The 15,898-nt window shown below is 34.6% G+C and overlaps 1 protein-coding gene across 1 annotated transcript; it reads right to left on the bottom strand.

Moving 5' to 3' along the window:
- Positions 1 to 7,832: 7,832 nt before the first annotated feature.
- LOC140977681 (uncharacterized) lies at positions 7,833 to 8,195 on the bottom strand. The gene has a single exon (XM_073442426.1). The coding sequence runs from the start codon at positions 8,193 to 8,195 to the stop codon at positions 7,833 to 7,835; it is 363 nt and encodes a 120-aa protein (XP_073298527.1).
- Between the last annotated feature and the right edge of the window lie 7,703 nt (positions 8,196 to 15,898).

Here is a 15,898-nt window from a genome sequence, read left to right as displayed (position 1 = left end):
ATTTTAATCCGAGATTATTTAATTCAAGAATTTTGGAATGATGAATTAGATTCCACGGTTTATGTAATTAATTAGGATTGAAATTGAATTAAAAGATCGAGCGGGGGCCGATGTGCAAATAGTGAAAAGTTGAGGGACTAAAGTGCAAATAGAGAAATTTGAGTGGACACATGTCACATGCAATTTGATATAAATTTTGTCAATTCCTTAGCACCTTCAGCGATAACCGAGTGCATTCTCTGAAAAATTTTCAAAGCTTCTTCATCCCGTAGAATTTTGATTATTCCAAATCTGTCTATCAGAATTTTAATCCGAACACGGTACCGTATTCCTCTCCTCGATAGCTACTACTGGACGTAAATTTTATTGAGTTCTGTTATCATTTGAAATTATGATATTGGGAGAATTGTTATTTGATCATTATTATGTGTTCTGGGAATACTAGACACCGTAGAATCGAAGTTAGATCAGAAAACGGATTGATTCTGGAATTATTATGATTTTCTGATTATATTAATTGAAAATGGGACAGATTTGGATTATGAATGAATTACAGATTGTACTGGATATGGGTTATGATTTGTAATTGTTATCTGTTGATATGGTATGGACGGGTATACGAGATAGTGCCGTTATACCGTTGATTTGAATTAAAATTAGATTGATCAGAATCAGTATTGAATTGGGACTGGAATGTTGATATGATTATTCTCAATATGTCCTTTCAGATTTACAGAGACAGTCTTGAATTCAGAATTGATATTTCTTCAGACCGAGACTACGAACGAAAGGTATAAGTCAATGTCGAACCCGGGAGAATGACTCGAGTTAGATATAACTTGAGTTTCCCTAAACCACATACTTATTATTATTATATGCATTGATTTGAATTGATATGCTTGTTCTATTGATTTATAGAAAGCGTGATTAGACGATTGGTCTTGTGACAGAGGTGCCAGACGGTGATAGAGTAGTCANTCTAGTCTGAGCTGTAGAGTCATGAGTTATTTACAGTTTTATATCGATTTATGTTTTCAGATTCAATACATGTGATTGATATTTGTTTCATGCTTTTATATCGATTATATGATTACATGTTTTGTTGATTTATACTGGGATGTATTTCTCACCGGAATTATCCGGCTGTTGTCGTGTTTGTATGTGTGCATGGCAACAGGTGGGACAGGATCGGGGTCAGGAAGAAGATGAGAGAGATCGTGATTAGAGTGGAGACTTCGGACTTTGATGTATATAGGGTTTGGAACACTTGACATTTAGTTGTTACACCTTAGTTTGAGTTTGATGTTTGTTGTACAAGACTTGTACTATTATACTGAGATGTATAATTAGATTAATTCCATTACGTTCCGCACTATAAAAAAAATAAAAAAATTATAGACCCATATTAATTACATTGATCTAATTATCCCAATGACGATTAAGAAGATGATTAGCGTCCGGGTCCCCACAATATGTGTCAAATTAGAAGTGAAAGGTTGTTGAAATGTAATATCAGCACAACTTAGTTTCTGGTCAGCTGAAGTATTTTGATGATATCTCATAACTCGATGACACTCATATCAAATATGTGAGGGTCACCTCAACGATGAACATAGAGGTGAACATCATATCAAACTAAATATATGAGAATTTTTAGAAATAGTATTAATTCAAATAAAAGGAAATTATACATTCTTCCTAGGGGTGGGATCGGGTCGGGACTCGTCCCGTAACCTTCATATCCAATTTCTGTCTCGATAATAACTGAGATTTTTTTCTCCTGATCCTGTACCCGAAAATTGTCGGGACCCGATGTTCGGGATCCCATCGGGTCGGGAAAAGATATAGCGATAAATATTTTTTTTATAATATATGGAGACTCTCAAAAAACTTCTTGACGCATTACAAATAAATTAAAACAACTTCTTGGTTTATAATCATTAAAAACTAAAACATATTCTCATTATATTACAAATAATCTAAAACAATTTATTGGTTAACCAAACCAAATCCAAAACAAAAAATAACATATCAAGTCATTGTATCATTAATGATTAAAACACCAAATTAACGAAGTATTATTCCACTGTGAAGTCATTGGAGCTTACACTTGAAGATGATACATTACTTTTCCTTGTGCATGAGGATACTTACAAACAAAAAATATTCATATAATCATAAATCATAAAATATAACAAGTAACAAGATTAAAATTTACACATGAAAACTAAAACAAAATTTATCCAACCAAGGATTAGCTAGAAATGCAACCATTACATTAAACTATAAATATATATCAAACACCAACCTACCCAAATTCAACTTATTGAGTCACATTCTTCTCTATGAACATCAATGACTAAAATAAATAGATGCATTTCGATTAAAAAAATCCTCATTTTATAAAAGTTATTTATCTTTTGATTCATAAAGAATGATAGACAAAAATTCAAAGTCATTCCGACCAAAGAAATGAATAAAGTATCAGAAATTAGTCTTTACAAATATTGATAGAGCCGCGAGATCCGAGCCTAGCCGTCATACCCACTCCTTCATAGAAACCATGAGACCCGAGTCATTGCTAGGAAAGCACTTCATGACTGAAATAACAGCACATTTATTTTTCCAATTGTTTTGTGTCTGAGCCCCATTTGAGGGGAAATTAGGAAAAAGGGACTGTATTGTGTTTTTTTTTGAAAAAAAGGATTCATGGTTAAAATTACCTTTATGTCCCTATGTTTTAAGTTTAAATTCTTTAAACACACCCTTTTTCGCTAATTATCCCCGACTAAACATCCATAGCTCTTTTCGAAAAAAATTTCAAAATCTCCGACCGTTCCCGTAAAACCCTCGAAAAACCCTTCCCTCAAGGCGACACTTACTCAATCGAAGGAATGGCAAACGAAAATGTGGTAAGATTCGCGTTTATTTCAATTTGTTGCTTCTGTGTTTTTGTCCGTTTTTTGTGATTTATGTATGCTGTGTGCGTGTGAATGGCCGTTTCTTTTTTTACTTTGATGGTCGACGATGAGAGGTCTACCATAACGTATGGTCGACCTCACATGGTCGACCATCAAAGTGAAAAAGCCAATAGATTATGGTCGACTACCTTGTTTGTATGGTCGACCATGTGGTCAAATGGTGGACCATAGGTTATGGTCGACAATTTGTGGTCGACCATAACCTATGGTCGACCATTTGACCACATGGTCGACCATACAAACAAGGTGGTCGACCATAATCTATTGGTCGACCATAGGTTATAGTCGACCATAACCTATGGTCGACCACAAATGGCTATGATCGACAATTTGTGGTCGATCAATATTTCCGTGTACATGTTTATATTTTCCTAACTGTACTAAATTTTTTTTGTGTCACAGGTTTATTTGCCGAGGAAACTTGGCAGAGATGCAATTTTTCGATGCAAATTGACAATTTAATCGAGATACAAAGATGTTTCTGAGAAGATTCATCGCTATTTGAACAACGACGAGAGAACCCATTTTTTCGAGCAGTCGGCTTTTGGTAATTTGGTTAGGTATTATAGAGATTTTAACATTTCCAGTCAAATTATATGGTATTTAATGAGAAATCAGATTGTTGATAGTAGTAGTGATGATTTGTGGATGGTGGTGCGCAAAAGGCCGATTAGATTTTCTTTGTTAGAATATTGTTTAATAACGGGTCTCGATTGCGATATAGAGCCCGAAGATTTATCAGATAGAGATGTATTTGGCACCACACACTTTCCCGATAAGTCTGAGATTGCTTTGAGTGATTTGGAGGGAAAGATTATTGTCGAAGAGCATAATGAGACTGGTATAGATGTGGAGAAGATAAAGATGGCTAGTCTATACTTTTGTTGTGTCGTATTTGGTGAGGCGACGAGGAAAAAGACGATGAAGATCGACCCTAAATTCATGAGGCTTGTAGATGATTTGGATAGGTTCAACCATTATCCCTGGGGTAGAGTAGCCTATCGGGATGCTGTCCGATGTTTGAAGAAGGACCTTTTAGAGCGATATAATTACCTCACCGAGGCACAAGGTCGGAAAGAAGTTGACGGCAGCTTCCTCGTCGGCGGTTTTGTTCTACCTCTGCAGGTATATTATTTTTTGAATGTTAAAATGGATTTGATATCTTTATTTCTACTAGTAACATTGTTTGAAATTTATGTTACAGATCCTTGCTTATGAATGTTACCCGAACGTGGCACAAAAGGTAGCAAGGAGAAGAGATGTGGAAGGTTTGATGTGGCCCAGGATGTTTCAGTGGGTGACTAACACATGGTCGTCAAACCGTGCCACAACTAGCGCTGATATCGCTGCAGCCTTTGGTGGTTCTCCTATAGATGTTAGTAATATGAATTGATTTGATATAATAACTGTGGACATTAATTTTTTATTAATATGATCTGTTATTAATTATATGCAGGATTGTCTTGGATTTTTGACTCCTACTCCTGAGGAGCTAGTTTCACCTTATTACACGACCGGGATTTTTGTTGATTCTGCAACTGATGCGGTCATCACTCGGGTGCTCGAGCTCTGGAGGCAAGGTGAAACAGTCATATGTAGCGAGCACCCTTTGGAGTCTCCCTCAGTCCAGCACACGCCTTCTGCACATTCGAGTCCTATTTTTTCCGGCAACTTTTATGGTGATATGAGTAGATCAGTCCAGCACACGCTTTCTGCAAATGCATCTCAGGACGTTTCAGGCACCCGTTCTGGTGATCTCAATTGATCCAACTCTAGCACTAGTTCTCCTATGCGTACGGGTCCTAGAGTCCACTTTGGACTCTATCCTTCCCGCCACCCGTCACCGTTGGAGCATCGTTTCGAGAGGTGGTTGACTGCCTTGGAGGGTTCCGTTGCGTCTATGCATGTTAAGATGTCAACAGAATTTATTGAGACCAGGGCGTCTATCCGGAATATAAATATGGCTTTAGATGACTTGAAATAGAGTTTCAATCTTGGTCTCGATGAGTTGAGATCGAGTTTGACTGAACAGATCAGAGCTGGTTTTGCTGAGATGAGGTCTAACATGCTAGTGCATCAAGACAAAGATTATAGCATAGGCTATAGCAGAGGGCGGAAGAGAAAATCATCCGAGGCCGATTTTGGTGAGTTAATTATATTAATTATATTTATTTTTATGTGATATAATTGTCATTATTATTTTAATTTGTTTAATTTACGTTGTTAGGTGTGGATGATAATCTGGCTAGGGAAATTGGCAGTAGTAGCCAAACACAACATATATTTGAGCCTTACCTTCCAGTCATTACAGAGGAGTCCTCAGAAGGTGAGTTAATGCACTTTTTTGATTTTATATTTATGTATAGTTTATTTAACAATAAAATTTTTTTTAGATATTCAAGCGACTCCGGATGCGCGTAATCCAGTTGGCGAGGCGACCACGTCGAGAGGTTATTACACTGCACCTTGTCTATTCATATTTGCATTGAAGTTGTTATTATTTTAATTTATTTAATGTACGCTGTTAGGTGTGGATGATAATCTAGCTACCCAATAGATATTCGAGCCTATCCTTCCAGGCATTACAGAGGAGTCCTTGGAAGGTAAGGTAAGGCACTTTTTTGATTTTATATTTATGTATAGTATATTAAACAATATACTTTTTTGTTTTCAGATATTCAAGTGACTCCCGATGCGCGTATGTCAGGTCGCGAGGTGACCACGTCGAGAGGTTATTACACTACACCTTGTCTATTCATATTTTCGTTAAAGTTGTTTTAATTGATCAATTTACGCAGTGAGGCCACTTGCGGAGACTGTGACACTGAAAGTAAATGCGAGTTAGGGCATCGATGCTCGATCGTTCGCCAAGTATGATTCGAGGTTTTTATGCCGAATATGAGAAGTCGTACTACGGGCCCATGGCGATCGCGAACTCGCGTGTCATTTTCTCTGTAAGCATTTACAATGCTTTTAAATTTGTAGAGAACTTATTTTAAAACATTGAAAAACTTTTGTTTTGTTGTATTCAGCACTTCGGAGAAGCTCTCCGTGGATTGCTAGAGATGCAGATCCGACATCCTGAAGTGATGTCGCCAGATGTGTCGTTGATGGACATAGTTTTCTACAGTTCGATGTCAATATTGACCGAAGATAGAGATAATGTTGTCAACACAGATCTGGTGGGGAAAGTGAAAAGCAGTGATCCAAAATGGCATTGTATCTCGTGGGAGAAGGCACGAAGAATTCTCATCACTGTCTACAGAGATAGGCGCTGGTTTTTGCTAAAACTCGTTACAGGGGTGAATAAGTGCATTATATATGACTTGTAGCGAAGGCACGATCCCAACTTCAAAGATCTGAATGAGGAAATAGAGCCTATACTTATAAACGCTGCTCGTCTACTATCCATTGTCGGGAACAACCCACACCCCGTGAGGCCATGGAATATAAAGCTTCATGATGAATACAGTGCCAAGATTATACAGTAAGTTGTCAACTTTCTAATTAAAATATAATAAGTTCATTATATTTTATGATTTTATACAGTAAATAATAACTTTTTATTTTATTTTCTTTTTTCTCAGCGAAGATTTTGGAGCATTTGTATTAGCCGTTGCTGGATACTCTTTGTCTACGAAGAGTGCGCAATTAGTACTAACTTTGGATGAAAAATTAGTATCTGAGTTTAGATATTTTTTAGCTTGTAATATGTTCCTTAATGATTGGTCATTGTTGTGATGTATAGGACAATTTTATGCAATTACTGGACACACATTGTTTGTTATTTGTTTGTTTTGTTATGTAATTCTATAGTATTTTTTTGTTCGCCCACTCTAGTTTTTTGGTCGACCAGTCTTTTTGGTCGACCACTGTGTTTTTTGGTCGACCTCCATGACACATGACACTGTGCTTTTTGGTCGACCATACAAATATGGTCGACCACTCTCTTTTATGGTCGACCACTCTTTTTTTTGGATGGTCGACCAAGTCTGTGCTTTTTGGTCGACCAAAAAACATTGTGGTCGACCACAGTGCTTTAGGTTTAGGGTTTAGAGTTTATAATTTACATGTGTCACGATCTCAAATTTATGTTATATGTTATAATTTACATATGAATCAGTCTCAAAATGATGTTAAATTTCAAAAAATTTGAATCCTGAAATCACAATTATGTTGTAAGATATAATTTACAGGTGTCACGATATGAAAATTATGTTATATGTTATAATTTAAATATGAATCAATCTCAAAATGATGTTATATTTCAAAAAATATGAATCGTAAAATCATAATTATGTTATATGATATAATTTACAGGTGTCACGATCTCAAAATTATGTTATATGTTATAATTTACATATGAATCAGTCTCAAAATGATGTTACATTTCAAAAAATTTGAATCCTGAAATCACAATTATGTTGTAAGATATAATTTACAGATGTCACGATCTGAAAATTATATTATATGTTATAATTTACATATGAATCAATCTCAAAATGATGTTACATTTCAAAAAATTTGAATCGTGAAATCATAATTATGTTATATGATATAATTTACAGGTGTCACGATTTCAAAATTATGTTATATGTTATAATTTACATATGAATCAGTCTCAAAATGATGTTACATTTCAAAAAATATGAATCGTGAAATAATTTACATAATAATCAGGCTAATGGTCGACCATAAATGTAATGGTTGACCATCGGGCTTATGGTCGACCAAAAATAAAACATTGGTCGACCATCAATCCAATGGACGACCATCGGGCTAATGGTCGACCAAAAATAAAACTTTGGTCGACCCTCAGGCTAATGGTCGACCATCCAGCAGCATATGATTCTATGTTTTGCTGAATTCGCCGATAGAAGGAATTCTATTTTGTTTTCTTCTACCAACTCTCTTCTCTACCAAATGAGGCAACACCAATGGAAAATTAATGTTGCGTGGCCATTCATTTTCTTCCGGAACAGGGTAAACAGTCTCTGAGTAAGCCATGCACCATGAAATCGCAGAATAGTACTCTGAACACAGATCATATATATCAATCTTCGTTAACCAACTGGCTGCAATGGCATGAGCACATGGAATTCTATCAATATCAAATACTCTACATGTGCATCTTTTTGATTCCAGGTCGACTATGGTCGAATGTCCACGGCCCCTAACATCAAACTCCAGACGACCTAATTCAAAAACTTGCATTCCCTGGGATCAGTGAATCGGCTACGAAGAATCCCCTCGATGGAAGGGGTCAGATTAGTGTTACTTGCAATTGATGTGTGGCTATATCGGGCAAACCAACATGAGACCAGTTTCTGCAAAGAATCTAAAAGTGCAATGATTGGCAGCTTCCTTTCTTCAAGTAATCTAGAAGTAACGGGTCTTTGGAAAATATGCTCGAGTCCATCTATCAAGTGAATCTCACTCATCCAAAAATTGCGCTGCCTCAGGATATCTATTCCTAAATTCATTGTATGCATTATCAACCTCGAACGGCTTATAAATTTTTGCAATGTGCAAAAACATTTCGGTTGCACCCTTCTTTTTGCATCTAGTTTTCAGGTTTTGGGATAAATGCCACGTACAATGACCATGATGCACATTTCTATATACAGTAGAAACCGCATTTATGATTCCTTGATGCCTGTATGAAATTATCACCAATTCATCCTCGTCTGGTACTACTTATAACAACTTCGTCAAAAACCAACTCTACGAAGAAGAACACTCGACATCTACGATTCCCCACGCTAAAGGATATTGGTGATAATTTCCATCTTGTGCCGATGCCACCAGTAAAACACCATTATACTTGCCCTTCAACCACGTACCATCAATTGATACAACTTTCCGCATACTTTGATATCCTCTGACGCATGCACCAAAGGCAAGAAACCTATACTTGAATCGATTTTCCTCGTCGACAAAAATTTCTGTTATGCTTCCTCGATTCATCTGCTCAACCATGTGCAAATAACAAGTCAATAAAGCAAAACTCTTCGTAGGATCACCTTTCAACATATTGTCTGCTAGTTCTTTCCCTTTCCAAGCCTTGTAGTATGATATATCAGCATTCATACTATTGCGCATCATCGCCATCATCGTTTTTGATACAATTGGCACTGGATGACCTTGGAAATTATCCACCAACATATTACGAACAACAGCAGAACTCGCTCCACGGATTCTTTTTCGTCTCCCAGTCAAACCATATGTGTGTGTATTGCAATAGGTCCGAACAGAAAATGCATGTGAATCATTCCTAATCTTTGAGGTCCAGATTCTCCACTTACAATCAGACACTACACATTTTACGGCGTACATTTTTTGGCTACTTTTAACCGTCTCAAATTCAAAGCAAGCTTCCAAACTTATTCTAATCTCTTTTTTCACTACTTCTCGGTTTGGAAATTCTTGACCAACAAACAAGTTTGAACCATCAATGAATGAAAATGTGTCATTATCAATATTACCATCCGCAACCGAATTTGCGTCAACACTTGCAACAAGATTTGCCTCGACATCGCTTGCGTCATTACGTGCTTCATCATATAACTCGTCTGTGTTACTACGATCCACATGCATGGCATCAACGTTATGTGCTTCGTCGAAAAAGTCAGTGTTGTTATTACCATCCACAGAAACAATATTCAAGTGAAAATAATCATCAAAATGTCTCTGTTCGATAAAATTGCAATTTCTTTCATGCACATTATCAAAAACATCAACAGAAGCAGCACGTTCAATTTCAACTTGAAGCACTGGCCTACTTCTCGGACAACCACGATAAAAATATGCTTTCAAATTATGGTCATTCTCTATGTAAATCGGTTGAATGTTGCACGGCAAATCTAGAAGATAACTCATCCTCAAGATGGCACTATCTTCTAATTTTCCAGCTCTATATAGTTCACTTTTTAAATTTTCAAAATCACAAATATCATCGTCCACTAGAATAGCAACAAACTTTGCATTGAGCCCTAGATTCCATTTATATACCAGCTCCTCGTTTTCCCATTTCTCATCGAAATGAACAACAATAACTGTTGGCATATCTACAAAATTCACCAAAACATATGATAATTAGTCAACAAAACATATAATAATTAGAATGAGCAAAATTTATTAAATTATAATTATAAAAAAAGACCACATTATGTCCACCCGCAATTTGTTCGGTCGACCAACAAGAATTCTTCTTGGTCGACCAAGAAGGGTCTTCTTGGTCGACCAAACTCCATTCTTGGTCGACCAAAAAGGAATTCTTATTGGTCGACCAAGTTGAGGAAAAAAATTTCTTGTTCAACGACAGACTTAATTTTCGGCGAGGTTAATTTTGGTAGATGGCTAGACGAAGAAAACAATGAATTGGGTTCAATGGAAATGGAGAAAACTTACCGTGTTTTTTCTTCAAAAGAAGACGACTTGGTCTTCAAATACAGAAGAATCGGGCAATAGATGTAGATCTAGATCTGAAGAATGAGGTACAACAGCTTGTCAACTTCTCTTTAATGTAATGCGGCAGCCGTTGATGTGGTAGATGAGGTTTTTACATCTGTCGACTGAGAAGAAAGAGAAAAAACGACAAGATAACAATTAATTTATTAAGTTTACAGTTCAATTAAGGTTTAATATAATAATTAAGAATCAACTCATTCTTTTATAAAAAAAAAATTAGAGTCCTTCTTTTTTAAATCTTTTATTTATTAATCCTATTTTTTTAATTGTCCCCCATTTGATCAGAGGAAGATCTCGCTGTACTTGGAAAATAAATCCTCAAGATTCTCGTGATCAAGGAATACACACACCAATGCGGATCATCACAAATCTGGTAACAAATTACATATTTCAAGGAACTTTCTTACGCCCTCAAGTCTCGTCCAAGTACTGAATTAAGCATAAGAAGGTTCATGTCCATAACATCTATGGCTCCCTTAACTCTGTGCAGATCTGCATCGACGTTCTGTCCGACCCGCACCGTGAAGAGAAGAATATTTTAACCAAACCTGAACAATTTTTGATTGTATCAATAATGTATACAAATTTTTATCTGATCATCATGACTTATCAAACGATGAAACTATAATATATTTTAAATTTGATTTTAACATGAACTATAACGAAAATTCTATTAGAAATAAGCTATAAATTGTTATAAAGATATTGAGTTTGCCACAAAGTATAAACTGAACATATTATAATAATTTAATCAATAAATTTAATAATACAAAGCGTAGAATACTTGAATCCAAATTTAAATCCCACCTTTAAACCTATAAATATAAAATATAAATTAAATTGGACAGAGACAACGAATCATAGTGCGGATAATAATCTAAAAACATTTTCGGTTTATACTTAGTTTTCTACAAATGCGGATATTTTTTTTTTACGGTTAACACTTGTAACTATTACAAAGCTAAGATGTCCTTAGTTACAATATGAATCAACCATAAGGAAAAATCTCCGGTCTCCCATACAACTTGAGAGTTGCAACGGGTATATTCTTTATTCATAAAAACTCTTGTGTGACCGTTTCATGTATTAATTTCGTGAGACAGATTTCCGATCCAATCCAACTCATGAAAATATTATTTTTATACCAAAAACATTACTTTTCATGTAATATACGAGTCGGATCGATTCGTTTCACGAATATAAACACGTGAAACCGTCTCCCAACAAACCTACTTGTTTTTATTATATTTATTGTTGGGTAATTAAATATGATTTTATTGTGATAGTTGGTGACGGGAAGAATATTGCAAAAAATTGGCCGATCCCTCTCTTCCTTGTTGAACCATTATTCAACTGTAGCTAGTCCAAGAAAGAATTGCTTTCTTTCATGACATCGTTCCTATAAAGAATTATAAATTTGAAATTCATTTGGAAAAAATATTAATAAAATGACTTGGTAAATTTTTATAATATTAAAAGTTATCGTACAAAATATATTCAGTTGTCCACTCTTTGGATTAATACATCAATAATAAAGGGATTATTTTAACAACTCATTCAGCATGCCATGAGAAATTAATTAAATGGGATGCCGCTGGGGGTGGCCCGCGATAAGTCAAGAACAGTGACTTAGGATAATTAAAATTCTATTTCCTAACTAATAATATTATATAAATTACATGTATATGTATATATTTTTGTACTATAAATTCCATCTTTGCATCTGATCAATATTCTATCGACCTATTCTGCTTCGAGTTTTCTTCTTCTTCTTCTTTTTTTTTAATAAAAAAATTAAGGCAAGCCGATTAAACAGTGCACCGGAATAATAAAATGCCTTATAATTGGAAATATTTGTTAAAAAAAAACAAGTTGCATGTTGTATTCATTAGATTAGGTTATTTTTTAAAACAAAACTGTAATAATAATAATATACAATATATATATTGTCGGCAATTTATATATGATATCTTTTGTGCCACACTATTGAGAGAACAGCTAAGAGTGCTGATAAAAATCAAAATAGTAAATGAATAAATCAGACACTCAAACCTGATATTTATAAGAGGATTTTCGGTTCTCTTCCCCATTACTTAGAAAAAGTGAGCCACCGGTTCACGTACAAGATACTATCACCATGTCATAAATCACTCAAACCTGATATTTATAAGAGGAGTTTCGGTCCTCTTCCCCATTAGAAAAAGTGAGCCACCGGTTCAGGTACAAGATACTATCACCATGTCATAAACTTTCTATATATATGTGTGTATTACAGACCATAGAGTCTTGAGTTAATTTATGGCCAAAAAAGGCGATAAAATTATAAATAATAAAGCATTGTTGAAAAATTATTTAAAAATGTGTTAAATATTTGTGTTGAAAATGTGAATGTTGAATGTTGAAAATTAGGTAAAATTAGGTGTTGAATATTGAAAATTAGTGTGTGATGATGTAGGTAATGATGTATTTTATTTTTGGATTATTTGTAAAAATTTTCTATAAATAGATCTCTCATTTGTGAAGAAAATCACAATTGAGTTGAGAGAAAAATATTATAAAGTGTGTAGTGTGATAATTTTGAGAGTTTGAGATTTTTACTTTTTTACCGTAAATTTTTACTTTTTCACAACACGTTATCAGCACGAAGCTCTAAAAGTCCTCCATATTTTTCCAAGCTCCGAACAGAAGAAAAAGGTAACAAAAGTAATAATATTTATTTTACTGTTATTTATTTATTGTTTATATATGTAATATATAATATAATGTTATTGTTAGAAATAATAAAAATAATTTTTTCAAAAACTTGTTATAAATCCTGGGAGGATGTTAAGACGACATCCCACACTCCCGGTAAGGGATACGACAAGTATAAAAGCCTATAAGGTTTTTTAAACAAAATAACTTATGACACCTAATTATAATAATGTGATATGATATACATAATTATTTAAATATGACTAATATTATATACACCATATTATTACCATAAAATTATACAAATACATACATTTATTTTCTTATACACCAACGGTAATAAACGGTAACAAAACGGCTAGTTTTTGCTCTATAAATACAATCTCACAAATACATTCAATCACTCCAACTTTCTCTTCTTCTCTAAAAATTATTCTTCATCAAATTTTCGAAGAAAAAAAGAAGATGGCTTTCACGAGGTTATTTTTAATTATTTTGGTTATCATACTCACCAGTCTTGTATTTATCGGAGAATATCCTCCTCGTGTGTTTTCTTTATTTTTACGAATACTTGTACTTGTTGTTTATCCATTACTTTGTATTGCAATATTCATTAACTAATAAAATGCATCGTAATTTTTAGTACCACCATGGCAAACTTGGCAAAGCTCGAATTCATCGCTCTTGATATTACTGGGAAAAACTATATGCCATGGACTCTTGATGTAGAAATGCATCTTGAGTCATTGGGTCTAAGCGAGACCATTAAAGAAAATGGTATATCTTCATCACAAGAAAAAGCAAAAGCTATAATATTTTTACGACGACACCTTGATGAAGGTTTAAAATGTGAATATCTCATCGAAAAAGATCCCATGGCTCTGTGGAAAGGATTAAAAGAGAGATTTGAACATATAAGGGAAGTTATACTTCCGACCGCCCGTGATGAATGGAATATGTTAAGATTCCAAGACTTTAAAAAAGTCAGTGATTACAATTCAGCGATGTATAGAATAATCTCGCAGTTAAAATTTTGTGGACATGAGGTTACAGAATCGGAAATGCTTGAAAAAACATTTTCCACGTTTCACGCATCAAATATAACACTACAGCAACAATATAGAGTGCGTGGATTTGCGAGATATTCTGAACTCATCGCCTGTCTTCTTGTGGCGGAAAAGAACAACGAGCTATTAATGAGAAATCATCAGTCCCGACCCACTGGATCAACAGCATTTCCAGAAGTAAATGCTGTAAGTAAAAATGAATTTAAACCTGGAAACCAAAATCAAATTCAAAGACAAGGTTTTGGTCGAGGTCGAGGTCGAGGTCGAGGTCGTGGACGTGGACGTGGACGAGGAAGTGGTCGTGGTCGTGGACGCGGCCGTGGTTTTGAAAATAATCGAGATAGTTATTTCTATAACTCATCTCAAAATAACGTCCCAAACCATCCACAGAAAAGGCATCAAGAAAACATGAGTGTTAATGAAAATCACTCGAAAAGATTTGAAAGTTCTTGTTTCAGATGCGGTACTCCAGGACATTGGTCTCGTATTTGTCGAGCCCCTGAGCATCTTTGCAAACTTTATAAAGAATCGATAAAGGGGAAAGAAAAGGAGACCAACTTCACTGAGCGAAGTGACCGTTTGAGTGATTCAACTCATTTTGATGCTGCTGATTTTATGAATGATTTCTCTGGAAATGATCAATATGTTGGTGGGATAGAAATGAACAATATTGATGCTGCAGATTTTCTCAATGATTTCTCTGAAAATGAACAATATAGTGGTAGAATATAAATGTACAATAATTTATTTTTCATGTATTTATATGATAATGTTTTATTGTACAATTATGATATGTGTTATATTTAAATATGTATTGTCATTAATTTTTTTTCATTGCATATTTTTTGAAGTTCAAATATGGAAAATGCTATGAGCAAAGCTGAAGTTTGCATACCCGATAGTGGTACAACGCACACTATCCTCCGAGATAAAAGATATTTCTTGGAACTAAAACCAACAAAAACAACGGTGAATACAATATCAGGTCCTGTAGACTTGATTAAAGGATGTGGTAAAGCACAATTTTTGTTACCTAATGGTACAAAATTTTTGATCAATGATGCTTTATATTCACCACAATCGAAAAGAAATTTGTTGAGTTTTAATGATATATATTCCCATGGGTATGATACTCAAACAATGAATGAAGGGAATGAGAAATATATGTGTCTTACCACATATAAATCAGGAAAGAAATATGTGATTGAAAAACTACCAATGCTCCCTACTGGATTGCATTATACACATATACGTCCCATTGAATCAAACATGGTAATTGATAATTCTTCAATATTAACCAATTGGCATGATCGATTAGGACATCCTGGTTCAACAATGATGCGAAGAATTATAGAAAATACACATGGTCATCCATTGAAAGACCAGAAGATCTTTCAGAATAATAAGTTTCAATGTAAAGCATGTTCTCTTGGAAAACTTATTATAAGACCATCACCAGCCAAAATCCAAACTGAATCACCAATGTTTCTTGAACGTATTCAGGGTGATATTTGTGGACCAATCCATCCACCATGTGGACCATTCAGATACTTTATGGTATTGATTGATGCCTCCAGCAGATGGTCACATGTATGTTTATTGTCAACTCGAAATGTTGCATTTGCAAGATTACTTGCTCAAATAATAAAATTGAGGAATCAATTTCCCGATTATACAATCAAGAAA

Source organism: Primulina huaijiensis, chromosome 5 (assembly GCF_012295235.1).
Source record: "Primulina huaijiensis isolate GDHJ02 chromosome 5, ASM1229523v2, whole genome shotgun sequence".
Classification (NCBI taxonomy): Eukaryota; Viridiplantae; Streptophyta; class Magnoliopsida; order Lamiales; family Gesneriaceae; genus Primulina; species Primulina huaijiensis.
This window is presented reverse-complemented; position numbering and strand designations above follow the sequence as displayed.